At 39.2% G+C, this 19,345-nt stretch overlaps 1 protein-coding gene and 1 long non-coding RNA gene across 2 annotated transcripts in view; one reads left to right on the top strand and one right to left on the bottom strand.

Annotated features, from left to right (window-relative positions):
- mgaa (MAX dimerization protein MGA a) overlaps positions 1 to 12,324 on the bottom strand; it is a 31,885-nt gene extending 19,561 nt beyond the window's left edge. The window contains exons 1-7 of the mRNA XM_044142722.1: positions 12,223 to 12,324; positions 7,096 to 8,245; positions 2,155 to 3,877; positions 1,427 to 1,541; positions 1,137 to 1,238; positions 599 to 727; positions 291 to 410 (exon numbers count right to left, since the gene is read on the bottom strand). Coding sequence (XP_043998657.1) covers positions 291 to 410; positions 599 to 727; positions 1,137 to 1,238; positions 1,427 to 1,541; positions 2,155 to 3,877; positions 7,096 to 8,192 — 3,286 coding nt within the window. The 5' untranslated portion in view covers positions 8,193 to 8,245; positions 12,223 to 12,324. The remainder of the gene's footprint in view (positions 1 to 290; positions 411 to 598; positions 728 to 1,136; positions 1,239 to 1,426; positions 1,542 to 2,154; positions 3,878 to 7,095; positions 8,246 to 12,222) is intronic.
- A 110-nt stretch (positions 12,325 to 12,434) lies between these two features.
- LOC122846051 lies at positions 12,435 to 19,243 on the top strand. The gene is made up of 2 exons (XR_006373185.1): positions 12,435 to 13,655; positions 16,920 to 19,243. It is a non-coding gene; the product is annotated as an uncharacterized LOC122846051 (long non-coding RNA).
- Positions 19,244 to 19,345: the final 102 nt, after the last annotated feature.

Consider the following 19,345-nt stretch of genomic DNA (forward strand, 5'->3'; position numbering starts at 1 on the left):
GTGTCCTCATGACAGCTAAGATGTTGATACAATTTGGAATGCGGCTGTAACATATCATAGAATCTGAAAAAAGTTAACCACTTTGAATACTTTCCAAATGGACCGCATGTTTGTAAAAAAACATATGTTGCATCTCTATTTGACAACTTATGCATTAGTCTGTGTGTCTGACACATAAAATCCTCAGAAGATGCATCTGTTTGTAGTTATAAACATGGAGAGGTTCCAGAGTTATGGACACTTCTGCACTGTGCTGAATTAACTAAAGCTGAGGACATGATGTGAAGCACCTTCAGGTCTGGGAGCAGAGGTTGATTCGGCCTCTGATGGGGTAAACTTCTCCTTCCAGCCTTTAATCTGGGTCAAATCTGTCGTTTTTCCAGTTCTGGACTGAAATGAAGCAAAAACCCCTAAAGACAAAAAAGAATAATAGTAAAAAAAAAAAAAAAAAAAAAAAAAAAAAAGCTTATTAGATTTTGGATCAGTGGCACTTTACCATGTTATGATTTATTTCTAAACATTTTATGGCTGGTTCTGTTTATCTCAAGACACAGAAACTCCTTCAGAATAAAAGCACCAGGTCTGTGAGGATGCCTACCCTGAGAGGATGGGGTCGTCTGGGTCAGTGGCTCCATAACGACTCCAGGAAGGGGGATGGGAAGAGAGACTCCCAGGTACTGCAGGTCAATGGACAGCGCCGGATCCAGGAGGGTCATCTTAAGACCAACTGAGGCCACAAACATCACCAGACACAAGGAGGGAAGCGTTATCATCGAGCCAATGACAGCTTTAAGTCATCTCACTGGAATCCAGTAGGGGTTCACTGATTGTAGTTTCCTGGCCGATCAATGATTTTGAATGATTTTTGTATTTGTCTTGACCTGCCGATTCCGATTTTGGCCAATAACATTTTTTTGTCTGTAAAGTTGCCAAATGTAGTGACAAAGTTAACGAGTTAGCAACAGCGCGACGATCTTCAGATCTTTGCGCAGGTAGATAAGATCAGTGGATAAGATCAGTTTGACATGCAAGTATCACCTGAAATCTTGATCACCTAAAATGAAGGAAATCATGGGCAGATTTATGGACCGGCATATTTATCGGTGGCTGACCACCTAGAAGGCAGTAATGCATACCTTCCTGCAGCACAGGGTGGATGACCTGCCTGTGTTTCATAAGCTTCAAGTCTTGAAGAAGAGTCGCCTCATGAACCGCGATTGTCTCCTCCAGACCCTCTGCTGAAATTGTGAAGGTTCATGTCAGACCTGAATTCATCATCATCTCCCCCTAAACACCCCAGAACCCCCAAAGCTGACAAACATCTGATAACCAGAATCTATAACCAACACAACCTCAACTTCACTAGATGAAAACATTGGTAATCAAACTCGGATGGTTTGATAAAGAATGAAGCTTGTTACGATACCCCTGCTGCTGCTGCTGTCGTCGTCCGCCTCTTCATCAGGTTTGGGGTCAGGGGTCAGCTGAGGGTCAGGGAGCAGCTCTTCAGATGACTCAGCAGTGTGGAGTTTTAGGGCCTCCTGAAAGGATAGGAATCTTTTTATTCATATTCTCAAAATACATCAATGGGAAAGTTTAAAATACAGCAAAATTATTAGTCCACAAGTTAATAACGATGTTTGGAAACACGGAGGAGTTGCTTTTAATCACATGCAGATTTGTACATAAGACCTCTATTATGTTTGACATTTCTATAATAAATTCTGATGTTTTCACATTCTGGAAGTTATGGAACCATCCATCTGCGGAGTCCAGGGGTGCTGCACTGTTCATGGTGAGATTTGATTGATTGATTGATTGATTGGATGGATGGATGTTTCTCCACCTCTGGAAAATAAATAAATCACTTTGTGTAGGAAGTCTATATCACCAGTAAGTGACAGTAAAAGCAAAGGATGTTTAGAGAAAGTTTAGGATTTGGTTCATGCGTCCTGACAGTATTCCATGTATTTAACTGGAACAGGAAAAAGAGGGAATTCTCTTCAGTGGATGGTTAAGACCTCCCAGATCAAAACGCCAGGAATCCATAACACTACTAAAGCTAAAGCCAAAAGGGCCCGTGTACCACAATCATGAGAATCTGGAACTATCATTTTTAAACATTTTAACACCAAACATTTAACTTCACTTTACCTTTGAGGTGAAAGAGACAAAAAGCTGCTCCTCAACCTCTTCAATTTTGGGCTGCTTACTCCTGTACTCATTCCCAGCCTGACCCACCTCCAACCTGGCCAGCTTCGTTGACTTCTTTCTCTTGCAGGGCTTGCTGCTTGAGACTGGCAGGACCGGCACAGAGGGCCGCGCTGGTTCCAAAACTGGCAAAGGCTGGCTGGTCATGGCCGCCGTGTCCGTGTTGGAAAACTCCACCCCGATGTCGTCGGTGGAGAAAAAGTGCACAAGCTCTGAGAGGGAAGTTGTGGGCGACAAGCCGTCTTCATCCAAAGAAGAGAAGGTTGGAGACAGCGGGAGCTGGAGGGCGAGGGGGGACAGCTCTGCAGGGAAAGGCAGAGACTGTTCACTGTCTTGAAATGATGGAATGGAGTCTTTTGGAGTGGTCTGCGTCGAAGATATAACACTCTGTGGCTCAGGAAAGCAGGACAACAAAGGCGAAGTGACCGACATTACAGGAGTCGACTGCTGCTGGGGCTGTAATGTTGTGAAAGACGAGCTTGCATATGTCCCAGACAGAGGTAACACTGTATGCCATTTAAAGACTGATGAGTTTCTGCAGTGTTGGGGGTCCGGAGTACTCGCTGCAGCAGATGTTGCAGAGTCAAGTTCTAAAGCTAATGAGGCTGGGAGAGGAGGTAAAGGTTCTGGGGAGCTCGCTGGCGACAAAGGGTCAAAGTCGAACGAGGAACACTGAGGGTCCGGAAGCAGAGAGTCGATCTTCAAGGAGCGGGAGCCTGAAGGTAGTGAGGAGGACTCTGCTGCTGCTGCTTTGGGGGAGTCTGGGAGAGACACCGCCGTACTGAAATGCAAGGACAAATCAGGTGATCCAGAGGTAGACGATGTGGAAAGGGTGAGTGCAGACATCTCAAGTGAGTCGAATGTATTCTCAGAGTTGGATATCAATGCTTTATGGTCAGGGGCTGTCGACTCTGAGCTTAAACATTCAGAAATTGTGATGAAGGGATCTTTAGCTTTTGGATCTGAAACTGCTGCATCTGAAGCAGTGAAAAGGTCTGGACCGGATGGGCTGGAGGGATTCCTTTCAGCTGTTTGTTCAGCAACATTTAAAAGCTTTTCATCTGGCAGAAGATCGTTTGCTCCACAGTCCTCCATGATGGGCTTGATGCTGGTTTCCTGTTGAGGCGCTGCAGCAGGACTCAGAGAACCACTGGACTCAGGCAGAGGTGCTTGAGGAGCAGACTCTGGTGTGTTCTTTGCCTTCTTAGATTTTGTTGAATGTTGCTTTAAAAAAAGTGCAAGTGCTGGTAGGGGCAGTCGAGCTGGTCGTTTCTGTTGCTTCACATCCGACTCGGCACCTACGTTACATTGTTGGTGTGATTTGTTCGAGGAAACCTCCTCTTCTATAGGAGCAGCAGAGGAGCAGACTGTTCTGGCATCAGCAATAGAGTTAGAGTTAGACAGATGTTCGTTGTCTTTGATATGTCTGGTTGTTTCAACAGTGGAACTTTTCCTAGGGAATGTAGTGAGAGATCCATTGTTCTTGTGAGCAATATTCTGTTTAGTCAGTCTGTTTGTCAAAGTTGTGGACGTAGTGTTGCCTTGTGCCGCTCCAGAGGAGTTGCTGTGGTTGCTGCCACGTTGCTCTTTGTGACATCTCTGCAGTGAGACATGAGCCTCGCAAATTAGCTCGGAAATTAACTTCGGAACTGGACGTGAACTGCTGCTGAAGGAAACCAGAGAGAAATGACACATTAGTGACACTGGCACACTTTGTTGTTAATATTTACTGATACCACTTTGTTACACAACTGATGACAAAAAGTGAGGTAAAGAAACATTTTAAAGCATACAGTAGAAAAAAAAGCACAACTTTAATTGTTTGCTTGGAGCCACTTGTGCCCCTAATCCTCTAATCATAGAATCCCTTTCATTGTAGTTGTTTTGTTTCTGTGATGGTACAGTTCAAAAAGATCCAGAATTTATATCTTTATCTTCAAAAGTGATTCACCAGTCAGTAACTGGACCTAAATCTGCTCATTTCTGGTGGAGGGACACCGAGTATCTGAGTGTTTGAGCAAAAAGAGGAAGGCAGTCTCACCATTCCCAACACTGTAGCACTCTATGCTACAAAAAGTTTAGATCTGTTTGATATTTGACATCAAGTTGTTGTTTATTTAGCCCAATTAAAAATAATTCAATAAAAAGATGAATAGCTGGCTTTGATGGGCAATCAACATGTGGAACAACTGGACCCTCCACTGTTAGCATCAAAAACCTGCAGCATTTACAATCAATGCTGGTTACATTCAACTGTTTAAAAAGCAAGTTTGTTGGGGAAAAAAAACAAAATCAATCAAAATTGGAATAGACAGGTCACAGAAATTAGTACTGAAGGGGGGACTGTTATAAAGTAGAGATAAATAATTAACTGTTTACCATCTGTCAATACAACATTAGCTGAATTTGAGTTTGCCGTAGTATAAGTGTGACTACACTGAACCATATGAAATGGCTCAAATTTATTACAATATTTCTACACAAAAGAATATGAATTTGTTTTTCTAAATTGCTTTGAATTGACATTGATTGTAAATTGGTGAAATATAAATACATTGAATTAAATCTATTTTAATATTTCCAGCGTGGTGACTGTATTGCCAATTTATGTCATTAATGTGCCGTAATGTCATTAATCCCAAGAGGTTCCAAAAGTAGGAGAATCTTTTAGTTCTCAGCCCAGCTCCCAGTTTCAGTCCACATGGCAGACACTCTGTCTACTTTGAAGACTATCCTTAATACTTTCCGTTTTAATAAAACTTAATGTCAGATTTTTTTAGGTTATCCTGACCTATCTCTGTAACTAGACTGCTATTGGCTAAGGTTCAGACAGCAGGATTTTTAAATTATCTGCCAATTTTGACCCCGTACACACGACCAAATCTGAGGTGTAGCAGGTTTGGTAGGACACACACACACACACACACTATGTGATGTGTTGCAAATTTCATTCACAGACCTCTCTGGATCAAACATGAGTTTGATCATGGCCATGTGTGATTTTTGACAGAGAGAAAAAAAAAAAAAAAAAACCACAAGACTGCACCAACCACCAACAGAATGGAGTTACAAAAATAAATGAAAATTACAATAATACTCTCCTTTATTTTATTATTTAAAACTGTATATAAAGCTATTGAATATCTATTAATTACGACTGGTAAACAATTTTACCAAAAAAGGTGAAATGAAGATAAGGAAAACAAATGTATTATACATCAGTTCAAAATACACATTTTCATTTCTAAAACCTACTCATGATACACTTAACACGTCCGACACAGATTGATATGAGAAGTAAAAGCTCTTGTGCTACAATGGCTGATAAATGAATGTAAAGGTACCTGCAGTGTCAGTACAAGTTGAGGCATTAAACAAGACAAAGTTTAAATACAAAAAAAAACACTTATTTTAACTCATTACAATTATTGTTGCATGGATATTAAAATATATGTTTTAAAAGCAGGAATGTTTTATTTAAGGATCTTTCATTTAAATTTTAAAACTAGGGTTTACTTTGAAATAGGAGGAATGTACAGTTATATTTAAAAAATGCAGGTAGGCGATTTCAAGCTACGTTGGGTTGGTTTCTCAAAGATTTAGAAAATGCTTTTTTTTGCTAAAAACCAAGGCAACAACGGGACAAATGGCAAAACTTAATTCATAAAATCAACCTCCACAACAATAATGGTTCAACAATAATTGTTGTATCAACCTTCCAGAACCTCTCAGGTCTTCTGGTTCTGCTCTACATCCAGAACCAGAACCAAACATGAAGAAGCAGCATTCAGCTTCTATGCACCACAAATCTATGACAAACTTCCTCAACACAGCAAAAACGCAGAGTTCCTTTAAATCAGGGCCACCTGTTTAAAGCTGCTTTTGATTCTTAATAATTAGAACATTGATAAATATATTTATGATTTTGATGATGGTATTTGACTAAATGTAATGTTTACCAGTGTTTCCTAAGTTTTTGCTGTATCATGTCATTTTGAGTTACTAAAATGAGCAACTCAAACAACTTGACTTGATCAATTCTTTGGTCAATAGTTGCAAACATCTGATCATCTCTGACTTTTAAGCAGTTTTCATTAATCGAGCTAATCTAGTTTTGTCTCTTGTTTCTTCTCTGATTCAAGATTTACTTTTTCATTCAGCACAACCTCAAAGATTATCATGTTGCATCAGCTCACATACAACATAGAAAGTTCACTACTGTTTAAAAAGAGAAGCCTGATAAATAAATAGAAAATAGTCAGTAAGCCAAAAGCCTCTAATGCATGTTAAAACACACACACACACACACACACACACACACACACACACACACACACAAAGCTGTGTTTGCACTCTGGTTCTGATCCTGCATCATGAAATGTATATGCTACCATTTCTTCCTCAGTCTCAGTCTGAGCTTTTTGCTCTTTTTACTTAAAGATGAATCTTTATGACATTATAAAAATAAGTCAGATTTGCAATAAGTGACTTTGTGGAACCTGTTTTGTTCACTTCATGTTTAAACAACTTCCGCCCCCGATAAAGATAATCTAAACTGATAGTTCCATTCTACATGACCAAAGGTCTTCTCAAGAAACAGAATCCATTTTGGTATGCTATCAGAGGGAGTTTACTAAACACTGAGAACCACCAGATATCAAAGAGAAAACATTTTAGAAAGCCAGACTGATCTGCTAGAGTCGTTTTTGAGATCAAATTTGCTATTCATTCTATACAAAATACCAGCCTAGTCTTTCAGGCCTTTGAGTGACTGTGGAAACAGAGACTTCTTGAAGAACGCTGCCTTAATGACATCTTGGCTTGGACCTAAAGACTTCTTACTGTGGCAAAAAAGTAGTAAAATATTTTTCACATTGAACTGACCTGGGACTTTCCACTGGAGTGGTGGCGGTTGGCTGCGTGTTGCTCGTTGTGGATTTTTCCTGAGGCTCTTTTGGCGGTGATAGTTTCACGTCCAATGCTTTTGAATTTTTGGGTTTGTGGTTTGCCAGCAAAATCTTTAAGCTCTTCTTCACGGGATGCTGCTCAGTGTTCGTCTTACCTTCGTAACTATTCGAATCTTTGTCCGCGTTTCCTTTGAGTCTTAAGCCACATGTATTGACCCGGTCCTCCTTCAGTTTTTTAACGAACGGGTTGTAGTTCACCTTCAGCTGGGTAAACTGGGGGTTTTGGTATGTGGTGACCGTTATAAACTCAGTCTGGGGGAAAGTGAAAGTGAGAACATTGGGACCGTTCAGTCTAAAGTCTTCTATGGCTTTGTCTGCCTGGACCACATGCAGTTGCGGTAAATAGCGGTGCATCGGATGCAGGATAATGTTCCCCTCCTGGTCTGAGGTGTTGTTTGTGAGTTTCAGTCTGTAAAAGGACACTGGACTCTGCATCCAGTGCTGACCTGTTGCTGGGGAGTCTGGATGAACGAAAGGCTTACTCCTCACGTGACGCTCTGCTTTTCGGCAAACTTGCCAGCTCTCACCCGTCCACCTATACTGACTGTTGTCTAAAGGCTCAACGTCCATGACCAGAGAGTACTTCCTTGACGACTGCAAGCCAGTGACGCGGAAGCGGCAGTAAGGGAACATTCTGCTCCCTTGCTTGGTCAGAATCATTTCTGTTCTACATTTATAGAACTCATTCCACATGCCGTTGTTGTCTAGTGTCACTTTGACATCTTTACAGACGCAGTCAGGTGACAGGACATCAGGAGAGTTTATACAGGTGGGATGCCTGAGTTCACCCATCTTCATGATGGCCTCCTTGGCTGGGTGCATCTTGTGTTTCCCACTAATATTTGCTTCACCAGTGGACACACAGATGCCCTGGACAGTCCCACTGTTTTGCACCTTTCCTGGTCTTACAGCCACCAGACATGCAGGTGAATGATCAGCCGTTGGAGCTGCTGCAGGGGCTGCCGCCCCTTCCTTCAGGATTACCATACCTTGACGAGTCTTCGAAGAGGCCATGAACCGACCCCTGAAGGATCCCACTTCTCGGCATAATATTTCAAGATGGCATCCTGAAAAACAAGGTCAGCACTGTGTCAGTACAGCTGGACATTTCATGTGAGATTTTGCATACAGCAAACTAATATTTCAAATCTCAAATGTACAGCTTAGAGCAACAGTGTAAACGATGAACTGTGCCTCAAGTCTTTATCTAAACATAGTTGGACTGTACATTTTCCTGATCCTAAAAAGTCCCCTGAAAAACTCTGAGACAAACTCAGATCGGTTGATCGGTTGAGATGAACCGATCAGAACTTTGCAGCTCATTTCCATTCTAACAACGTTAGCCGATTCGGGTCTCTCTTGAATGACTGTAATATGAGATGAAGATAGAACAAAATTCAAATAATGTTTTTTATTATCTGTTGTTAATTTATCATATTGGGAACACAGAACCATTACGCTACAATGGGAGCTGCCATTGTAAATCTGAATATCACCACTATTTTAAATGATCAATTAAATTCTAAATATACTTTAGAATATCATATCCAAATATAATATTCTGTATTATATGTTACTGGCATGTAACAATACGTTACATATTTTATGAAAGACAATGAAAGCCATTATCTGTGGAAGGTATTGCTCTCTCTCACTTTCTGGCAGCCTAAACCAACTACATAAGTCACAGAGAATGCAGTTTCCTTTTAAACAGAGCTGGACAATAAATCAATTTGATCAATTGATCAAACTTTCTGTTTATGATGATTTGATTTTTGGATTACATTCCTTGGGCTTCCATTGTTCAGAGTGATATCAGCTCAGCCTGGACATACCATCTTGCTTTACGGCTTGTATCTATTTGGACTTTGAATTCAGGTCAAATCCCAGAAGAGACTGAATCCAGTTTCTGAAAATATTTCCTGTCAGTTGTAATTTCTTTTTAGAGAAAATTAGAACATTTTTTTTTATTAAAATCAGAAATTGGATTTGGTATGAAAAAGAAAAGCAACCTAGAAATGTTCTTTTTAAGCTATATTGTCCAGCCCTACTTTTATACATCCTGAAAAAGAACAGGTTTCTTATTTCCCATCCTTGAATGTGGCTCATCAGGATGCGTTTGTTGGCAGTGGGAAATGGTATTTCTCTCTTAAAATAGTTGTAATGTGACATCAGCCTAAAAAAAACTGACACTCACTGGGGGACACCAAGCCAATTTTACACAGCTTATCAAATTTTTCTAGGCACAACAGTAGTGCGAGTGTGTAAACAGCACCTGCAGTTTATAAAATCAGACATTTTGTTATGTAAAATTATAATCGGTACAGTTAAAACCATGACAACAGCATGGTTTGTCATCCACAGTCAGCTAAGAGAACATTACACACAGGTTTTGATGCACACACAGACTCCAAACCTCCGTCTCGTTAATTTAATATTTTATATGTAGTTGTAGAACTGAAATAAAGTTTGAACAAATAATATTGCATGTGTTGTAGTTTTTAGGGGTAAAAAAAACAAATAAAATTTGATTGATAATGTATGACAGCATGTTTTTGTAGGTTTAAAATCCACAAATATTAATAGCACTCTTCCTATTCTATATTACAAAGCAAATGTCCCCCAATTAGTCAAACTTGTAATTTCAACATGACTGTGTTGGTAAGAAGGGGTTCCAGCTGCACTTCATTTCCCGGTTCTACAGTCATTTTCAGTAAATTACACTCTCTTTGGTTTATTTTGAAAATTAAGCAGACATAAAACAAATTTTTTACGACCACATTTCTTTATTAACAATTATTTTTTTTGATTTGATGTAATACTTTATTCTTAAATGTCATGTTTTCATTAGCTGGAAGCAGAAAATCATCATAATTAACAAAGAAAGCCGAGTTATTGTATTTAACATATTTGACTTGGTACATTTATTTACTGAAAAATATTTACTTTTCAATAATGAATAGGTCTGTATATGCAAAGTTCAGTTTTGCCTCCACTGCTGAAGCAGTGGCTGAATTCAGCTTTCAGCCAACACTCTGTCATGTTGTGTGAAAAAAAAACAGAGTGAAAAACCTCAGGTTCTACAGCCATCATACATGACGACCGCCTTATTTAAATAAAACAACTATACCCAACCTGACAGATATTTAGTGGAGTTTAAAGTTCTATGATATGTGGAGTCGTAACTAGCACAATATCTCTGCCTCCTAACAGAAACTCTGCTTGCTAATACGATATAGTTTGAAAGACTTCATTTTATTCCCTCAATTGATATGAATCTTAAGTCGTAGATGCAAATGTTCAGGGAGAGTGAAGATGGAAAAGAAGGAAAGATTGAAGAAAATGTGGGATCGACAGAAATAAATGTCATGACAAATTAACAAGAGCGTCACAATATCGGTAGGAATACAGAACACATCTCATCATAGTTATAGATGTCAGTAAGTTGTCCCAAAAACAATAATTATTCCAACTGTATTTACTTAAGCAAAATTGTAAACAAACCACTAAATATGACGATTTGAGACATTGTGGAGATATTTATTGTCTTCTTATCATTCTGTTCTTTAAATAGTAACAAATGTATGCTATAAGTTGGTTAACAAGTCAAGCTATGTGCTTAAAGTACATAAAACGTCCTAAAACTTGGTTTGCCAAATGGAGTTCCAACTGAAGGAGTAACACCCAACAGCCAAATTTGACTGAAAGCAACGTTAGCCGGTTCCTAGCTAGCTGATCAGCAGTATACAGCAACAGGTGGGGGTGGAGGAAAAGCTGGATTACACTATGACCTAAATATATTCAGAAAACTGGCCAATCAGGTGTCCCATTAATAGAACCTTAAACTGGATGGTATACCTGGCGTTTCACAACATTGGAATATCTCAATACCAAGAATCAGGCAAGATCACAGAAAGTTATTTTAAGTCATTGGCTGTTAAAGTAGAAGGAATCCTTTCTCAATAGTCTTCTGTAGAAAGCAGCTACTTTTGGGCACAAAGTTAATAAGTCAAACAATACTGATTGGGGCTGCATTTTACTGCAGTTATCACTATTGCTGTGCAGTACAAAGGTCCTCGGTTCAAACCCAAATCAGAATCTTTATGTACTAAGTTTGCATTTTCCCCATAAATATTTGTGGGTTCTCTCCGGGTACTACAGCTTCCACCCAGAGTCCAAAAAGCTGAGTAGTAGGTTAACTTGCTTCTTGTTTAACTTTCTTGACATTAAGACTAAGCCATTAAGTGTAAGCTTGGTTGTTTGTCCTCTGATGGACTGGTGATCTGTACCCGCCATTTGCCCATTGATTGCTGGAGGTCTGCACCAACCCACAAGAAACAATCGGGGGTAGATGATGGACAAAACTGGATTGAAACACGACAGGAAGCTTAAATATTGGTATGATTCAGGTACTCAGTCAAATTGTGGAGAAGTTCAAACAAAATAGCGGTTATCTTCTCAGTCTTCTACCTTAGATGTTGATTTAAGATTATGAACTTGATTTTTTGGGGGAAAGTTTGTTATTAAAGAGACAAAACATATCAATGTTTAAGGATGATCAAGAAGGTAACCTTCAACAGATTTTGTAGTTCTTCCATATTGGAATCAATGCTAACAGCTACTAGCTGCTCTTTTGTTTGGCTAAGGGCAAAGGTTTATAAAATAGTCCTTCACAGTCAAATGAATAACCTAGGAGACTTGGTCAAATGTATGCTCCGTCTAAAGCCCACTAGTCTGCTAAGACACACATATAATGTTATTAACTATTCTGTTGATTATGTTTCAGATGCAAAAGCTGCCATTAGCCAGCGACTGCAAGATGGTGAAGAATGTAGTTGATAAAAAGAGTCAAATGAAATGCCGTGTATGTTAGTAAGATTGTCTTTGTTCTGTACTCTCAGTAGGTCCGATAGTAAATATATCACTGTGCTGTTAAGCCAGAAATGCCTAGCTAGCTGCAGGCCATAGTCACAGCCCAGTAATGGCTGCCCACCAAACATCAAACATATCCCAGCACGTGCTCTATTATCTGCACGCACATTACCTTCTGCCTATAGGAGCACACGGAGTGTGTCCTGATGCCACATCAAATCCGTCCTTATCGTCGATAATTCCATCGGTCTGGCGTGCACATGAGGACCATTCACTGTTAAAAAAAAAACATAACACGCTTTTTTTTCTTGTTACGTCACCATCACCGTCCTCTTCTTCCGGAACTGCGCAGACTCAGAAGCCATCTTACTAAAGCTACCTGGGTGAAACGTGCTCGTGCTACGCAAACAACGGAGAAGAACAGGATTTGACGCTGGATACCCACAGGAAGAGACCCCGGGGCGGTTCTGCTCTCCTTCTGACGCCTTCCTCTCGGGGTTCACATGTCACTAGCTACTCGAGGCTCGAGGGTGAGCTCTCTCAGATCAACACGAGCAGGCATCTGGATCCATGTTTCCTCTGTGATCAGAAGTAAAGCTAAAAGAAATTGCGACGGAAGCATCACTCATCTGGATTGTAACGGGTTATTTATTGCAGTGCTTTCTTTATTGTTTCCGTGGTTTGACATTTGACAGTTCTTTTAACATTAGGTTGTGTGAACACATTTAATTTAATAGTCTTTGTCTTTGAGAGGTGGACATCTCCTCGGTCTGTTGATGTTCTGTATTTAATATATTATCTGAGTCTTGTGTTTAGCCTCCGCCATGTTGTTTGCGCCGGGTTTAAACAAAGTCATCCCGTCATGGCGGCCGCAGATGGAGATTAGGAGTATGGTAACACACACGGGGCGGGGGGACTTATTTGCCTCGACTCTGTTATCTCCCTCACAGACCCGAACCGGACAAATAGACCGTGAAGAATGGAACCAAGAAGACCGCATGTTAAAGAATCAAATATTTTGATAACAAGTGTGTTTGTGTGTATATTGAAGATCTTCAGGATGGGATGTTTTGCAGTATGGGCGTGGTCTGTTGGCCAGAACCCTTCGACTTCAGTTTGATTGTAGTTGGGAGGGGGAGACACCTAGCCACGGGGGGCGCTGTTGTAAAGGATAGCAATGCTGATATGACGCTGTTACCAAATGACGCCGGTAAGTTGTATTCTGATGTATTCTTTCGTGTCGTACGAACATGAACTGCACGCGAGATGTTGCGCCACGTTAAACACCGGGAGAGCTCGTTGACATGGAGCTGTATTTGGTTCATGTCTTTACATTAGGTAACTGGTGATGGATGTATACTAACAGATATTGCTAAAATAAAAGATATGACTCTCTCCCCCCCCACATAAGTTGACAATTTAATGAATTGACTGTATGTTAAATTACAAGTTGGAGGTTCTTTCTCCTATTTTTGTTGTTTAATCTTTCTCGATCGTCAGGAATGAGGCGCCAATGAATGGAATGAAGCTGCTTGCCATAAAGATGTTTCACACGGTCCATCAACTTGGCTAGGCTTAACCAGCTTCAACAAATTATGACTTAAGGTATTTTTTTACCATGTTTTTTGATCTGGACAAGCATCATATTCTATCAATACATAAGAATAATTTTAATGTTTGTGGATGCACAGATGTGAAAATTTGGGCCGATATCTGACGATATTGCTGCTACGACCAATAACCAAACAAAACAACACGATGAGAAAAGAAGCACATTAGCTGTTTCCAATACAACTGTGTGCAAAACTTTGTCAATATTCTGTTAATTCTGAAAAAAAAAAAAAAATTTGGCAATGTTTCCATTGAATAAGAAACACAAAATCACACATGAAAAAGTTTGCTCATGCGCCAACTCATAAAACGTGCCGTGCTACAGTCCTTCAACTACTTCCTGTTTCTCTTCTTTGTGGTTTGCGCGAGTGGCAACATCCAGTTGTTGAGCCTGTGACTCGTGATGTGGGGAAAAAAGGTGTTTAAAAAAAATTTTCATTGCAGTTTTCTGAAATTAACCAATTTTTATTCGGCCAGTCATCGTAGTGCCAAAACTTATCAAAAAACGAGTTTTGTCAAATAAATTTTTGAAATGTCAAATTGCGCAAGTAAATGGCCAATGTAAACACAACTACTGCTGTTATTGTTTCTTTCTTCAGTTAAACACAATTGAATCCTGCGCTGCATCACTAGTAATGTCACACCACCAGGATGGAAATCGGTTAATGTCAGCACAGTTTTACTTATTGGACACACACACACATATATGTATATATATATTTAAAATAGAATCCACAAACATCAGCTGACACTAATATTATTTATATCATACATCCTGTGAAATAATTAAAATTCTCAAAATTTAATTAAAACATAAATTTGATTTGAACATTTTCATAGCCTCTCTCATAAGTCGCAGATATATTTAAATACCAGCAAAAATGACCATGTTTAAATATGAGCTGGTTTGTGCAAGGGGAAATCACACATGAAAAAGTTTGCTCATGCGCCATATCTCAAATGTTGAGATATGAAGGAACTAATTGGTCCAGATCCACTCTGTATCAATCTGGATTTATTTATTTATTTATTTTTTGTTTCCTCTGCTTATTTCCATTTACCTTTTTTTTTTTTTTTTTAAAGATGCTAAAGGTGTCCAAAAATACAAATCTGCTCACATTCTTTAATTAGATTTTAAACCATAACCCAGGCTGGTTTCTGGATCAATATTTGATCCAGAAAATACCAACAGCTGAATGGTCCTGAGCTCAACTGCTATCCTCCTTAACACATTTATCAAAACAACTGTGTTAGTTGGGTGGTCAGGATTCTTAATTTATTTTTAGATTTTTTCTCCCCCTGTGGGCTCTAGTGTCCCTTATATGAAAGTAGGCTGACAGGAAAGGGGGAGAGACATGCGGCAAATGTCGCCGGGTCCGGGAATGGAACCTGCGACGGCCGCGTCAAGGACTGAAGGCCTCCAAATGTGGGTCGCGCTATCCCCTACGCCACCACTGCACGCCCGGGATTCTTAATTTTAAATGTGATGAAACTCCAAGCTCGTACAACACCAGATGCAATCGTATAGCCTGACCGATGCGTCTTCCAGAATGTTTCACAAAACATTATTTTCCAAACAATATTTTCTTAAGTTTTGAGGACCACGAAGATTTTTGTATTTTTTTTGGAAAACAAGAGGCCTGTCTTTGTTTTTTCTTTACCAGTTGTGTTTCTGGCTTTGGACCCTCCCTTGGAGGCCATTTTGCCCAGTGATTCTTGTTGATGAATCATTAACTCAGAACTTATCTTAGACAGGTGAAACCTGCAGGACTTTAGAACTTCTTCTGGGTTATTGATTTAGTTTCCTTTTAAATTTCATCTATGCCAAAATGATTTGCTATATGTAATGTCTGTACACAAAGAGCATGTAAAATTAAATTCAAATTTCTTTATTTCTTGTTTCTACAGAACCTTGGCCAATAAAGCTGATTCTGACGTGCAAACCAATCAGATTGAAGCCGTCCTTTAAACTGGCTAGCTGTGTGTTTTGCACCAACCACATAAATTAAACTCCTTGTAATACTTTTTGGAGGCCTGCTAATTCTGGGAAGACGTTCCAAAGTCATAGAAAGGCTTTTCTTACCTTTTGAAAACTGATGGCAGTAGAACTGTTTACCTTTGGCCTTGAATTTCTTTAGTTTGAGTCAGTCAAGTGTTGGTTTTCCAAATCTTGGAGCCGACCTCATGTTGTCAGTCAGCTTCCTGTTCAGTGATTTCTTGATTCTACAAGTCAAATCAGTAATCAGAGCTGAGTGTGGCCTGTGAAAATTAACTTTAAAAATGAGATTAATTACTGTGTATTCATGATTTGATAAAGTAGATAAATTTTTCCCATAAGGCCAGCTTGGTTTGGACGTCTCCCTTAATAAATGAAATCATTTTGTACATGTTTAGATTTTACTGGTCTGATAATGGCCCTGTGGTGGACTGGTGACCTGTCCAGGGTTTACCCCACCACTCACCCCAAATGTCTCAGCACCCCTCCAGACCCCACTATGGAAAACATGGGATGGATGATCTCACAATGGTCTGAAACATGACAAAAAGGTCAAAACAGAAATTTGTAAGGAGGCAAATTGTTCTTACAGCACTAAACATATTAAAGTAAAAATGGATAAAACTGACAGTTTCATGTTTCAAATAACAAACGTCACCAGTAATGTTCATAATTATAAGGGTGTTCTATTAAAATGACACGTTGAGATACAGCTTCTCATGTCCCTGCAATAAAGGACACTGCTTCATGTTTTATATATAGACAGTTTCAGAATGGATCCTTCGCTTTTGTGTTTGAGAAACTGTATTTTGCAGTTTTGTTGACATCTCTTTGAATCAAGCTTTAGTGAAAAAAATTGAAGGTTTTTCTGGCTCTAGTTGCCTTTATTTGCAGACAGAAAATAGGTAAAGAGCAAGTCAGGTCCCAGACCGAGGAACTGAATGCATCAAGGACTTATAGATGCCACAAACAGGCAGCTGCTCTACCTCAACACCATCACCACCCCAGTATGAGAATACATTTCAAGTTGATATTATTGATGTACACTCTCTTTCATTTCCAAGTTTAGTGTTTTTTTTCCCAATGAGCACAACAGCTGTTAAAATACATCCTAAAAAAAAATCTCCCAAAGGGAATTAAAATATTTCCGCATAAATAACTCTGATCAACAGCCAAAAAAGAAATTGTCAGGGGTTTTTCATCTGTTTTATGGTCGTGTTGATGAGCTGAATCCAAAAATTTCATTGGTTTTTCTCAATCAGGTCAACTTTCTGAACTACGGAGCAACATGAGCATCAAAATGCACGACTTGTTCTGACACCTGGATCAATGAGTGATGAGCAGGAGGAGAGATTCCATCAGGACAGAAAAGAGACGGAGAATTTTACACAATGAAGACGTCCTACACTGATTAGTGTTAATTATTCAATTTATAGAAGTCCAAGTTTGTAGCATTAATTAATACACTCTGTTACATTTTTTTTTCCTAAAACCTGTTTTAGATGAGAAATATGAATGGAAACAAACTGATAATGTCACTAAAATGTAATTTAATCAGAAGATCAGATTTCTCTAAATGAATTTAGAATAAAAACCTGACTTGACTGAGAAAAATCAATGTCATTTTTGGATTCAGTGGTGCAAAACTTCAAAAAAACATCATATTTTTTGTAGCCTATTGTTATTAATATAAAAGTACCAAACAGAAGTAGCAATTAGCAATGTTCAACTCTGAAGGCCGGTTCAGAATAGTTCAATGTTTTGCTCTGGGTCATTCTTGGATCATTTGAGTCTTTATCCTGTTGAAAGACCCTTATGATCTGCGACTGAGGTCAGGCTTTCTGAGAAGGCAGCACATTTCTGTCCAGAACACCCAGAGAGTCTTGAGATTTCATCATACCCCGCATCGAGACGCCCTGCACCAGATGTAGCACAGCAGCCCCAGAATATAACTGAGCCTCCTCCACGTTTCACTCTCAACTGAGAGTTCATTTCTTGGTGCTTCAGTGTTGCATCAGTGAACAACGAACTGATATGCCTTGATAAAAAGCCCCAGTTTTGTCTCATCTGTCCAAAGGACTTTCTCCTAATGACCATCATCTCTTTGACTTCCTGTGGCCCATGTTCAGGGTGGTACACACCATGTACATTTTTAGAAAGAGTTTTCCATATTCTGCTTTGAGGCATTTTTACATTTTCTGTCATTGTCATTTTTAAATTAAATAAAATCCTTGGCCAAGGGTCGAACAACTGCTGACAAATGTACCTTTCACCCTAAAGGAAGACTGAAGTCTTCTGTCTGTTTATACATTTGTGTAAAGAGGTATTTAAATATATCAAAATTAAAGTTTCAAAACTGCTAAAACCAGGGATGCACAATATATCTACATAAACATCGTATCGGGCGATGCCCCAAGTCGATATGCATGTAGCATATCAACATGGGCACGATAAGAAGGAATGTGCAGATGCTAATTACCGATATTCATTTCCATTCTATTGTAAAAAGTACATTTTGGCGTCACGAGGATTGGAGGGTGCTGAACTGAAGCAGAAAAACATTATCAGTGGTGTGGTTGTTTATTCTTGATGTCAAAAGGTCAGGAAAATATAAATATCACCAGTAACAGCAATATCAATATTGTATATCAATATCAGCCCAAATTTCCCCATTGGTGCATCCCTAGCTAAAACTTTGCCACAACAGCTTTACAGGTTTATGTCTCCCAAAGAAACTGGGTTGTCATATGGGCTACCTGGTACATTAAGTCACACCCGATACCAACAGTTCCTTCCTGGACTCACCAGGACACAGCAGGCGTCTGGTCATCGCTGCCATCTGGCCACATACAAGGCCAAAATGTGCTTCAATGAGACAAAATACAGAGGCGGGGTGAGCAGAAATGACTTGAGATTTTTGAAGCGTAAAGTAACACCGTGCTCTCTGTCTCTCACACCGCACACTGCAGGTCAGCTGGCTGAATGAATGGTCTTTTCCCTGGCTTACAAAATAAGACAAATTTGGCTTTTAACAAGACTGACGATATGTGCATGGGAACGGCAGAAAGGAATAACACATTTTGCTAAAAAGCTTTTTAAAAACCTTGGTAATTCCATTTGAAGGAGTGTGCATAAGACCGGCATAAGATCATAAACACGACATAACACCTGTTATGAACATGGAGTCTTCATGAATGTTTATGGCTGTTGTCATGAAGTCATTTGGTAAATAATGACACTGTTAGTGCAAAGTTTACACTTTTAATGGAACTTTTAGTACAACGTTGCATTAAGTGTCCTTATTTACCGAATGACACTTCATTTTAACAGTCATAAACATTCATAAAGACTCTTTCATGTTCAGGTGTTATGTCGTGTTTATGACACTATGCCAGTCTTGTGCACACCACATCAACTAAAGTGTTACCAAAACCTTTCTACTTTATACCTTCACCTGAATTTAATGTGTATGTATGAAAATGAAAACAATCAATATTTTAAGTGTAATAAATGTAAAGATGACTTTTGCTGCAGTCAAACTGCTCTCAATATTTGGTTGTACATTTCAAATAAAAGATAAAGTGTGTGAATGTTTTGTGTGAGTACTGTGATAATATGATTTATAGTTATTTTATTTATGGATGTTTTAGTGTCATGCCACTCTTATCATCTCACACCTACAGTCCAG

The sequence above is a fragment of the Gambusia affinis genome, linkage group LG16 (assembly GCF_019740435.1).
Source record: "Gambusia affinis linkage group LG16, SWU_Gaff_1.0, whole genome shotgun sequence".
NCBI classification, from domain to species: domain Eukaryota; kingdom Metazoa; phylum Chordata; class Actinopteri; order Cyprinodontiformes; family Poeciliidae; genus Gambusia; species Gambusia affinis.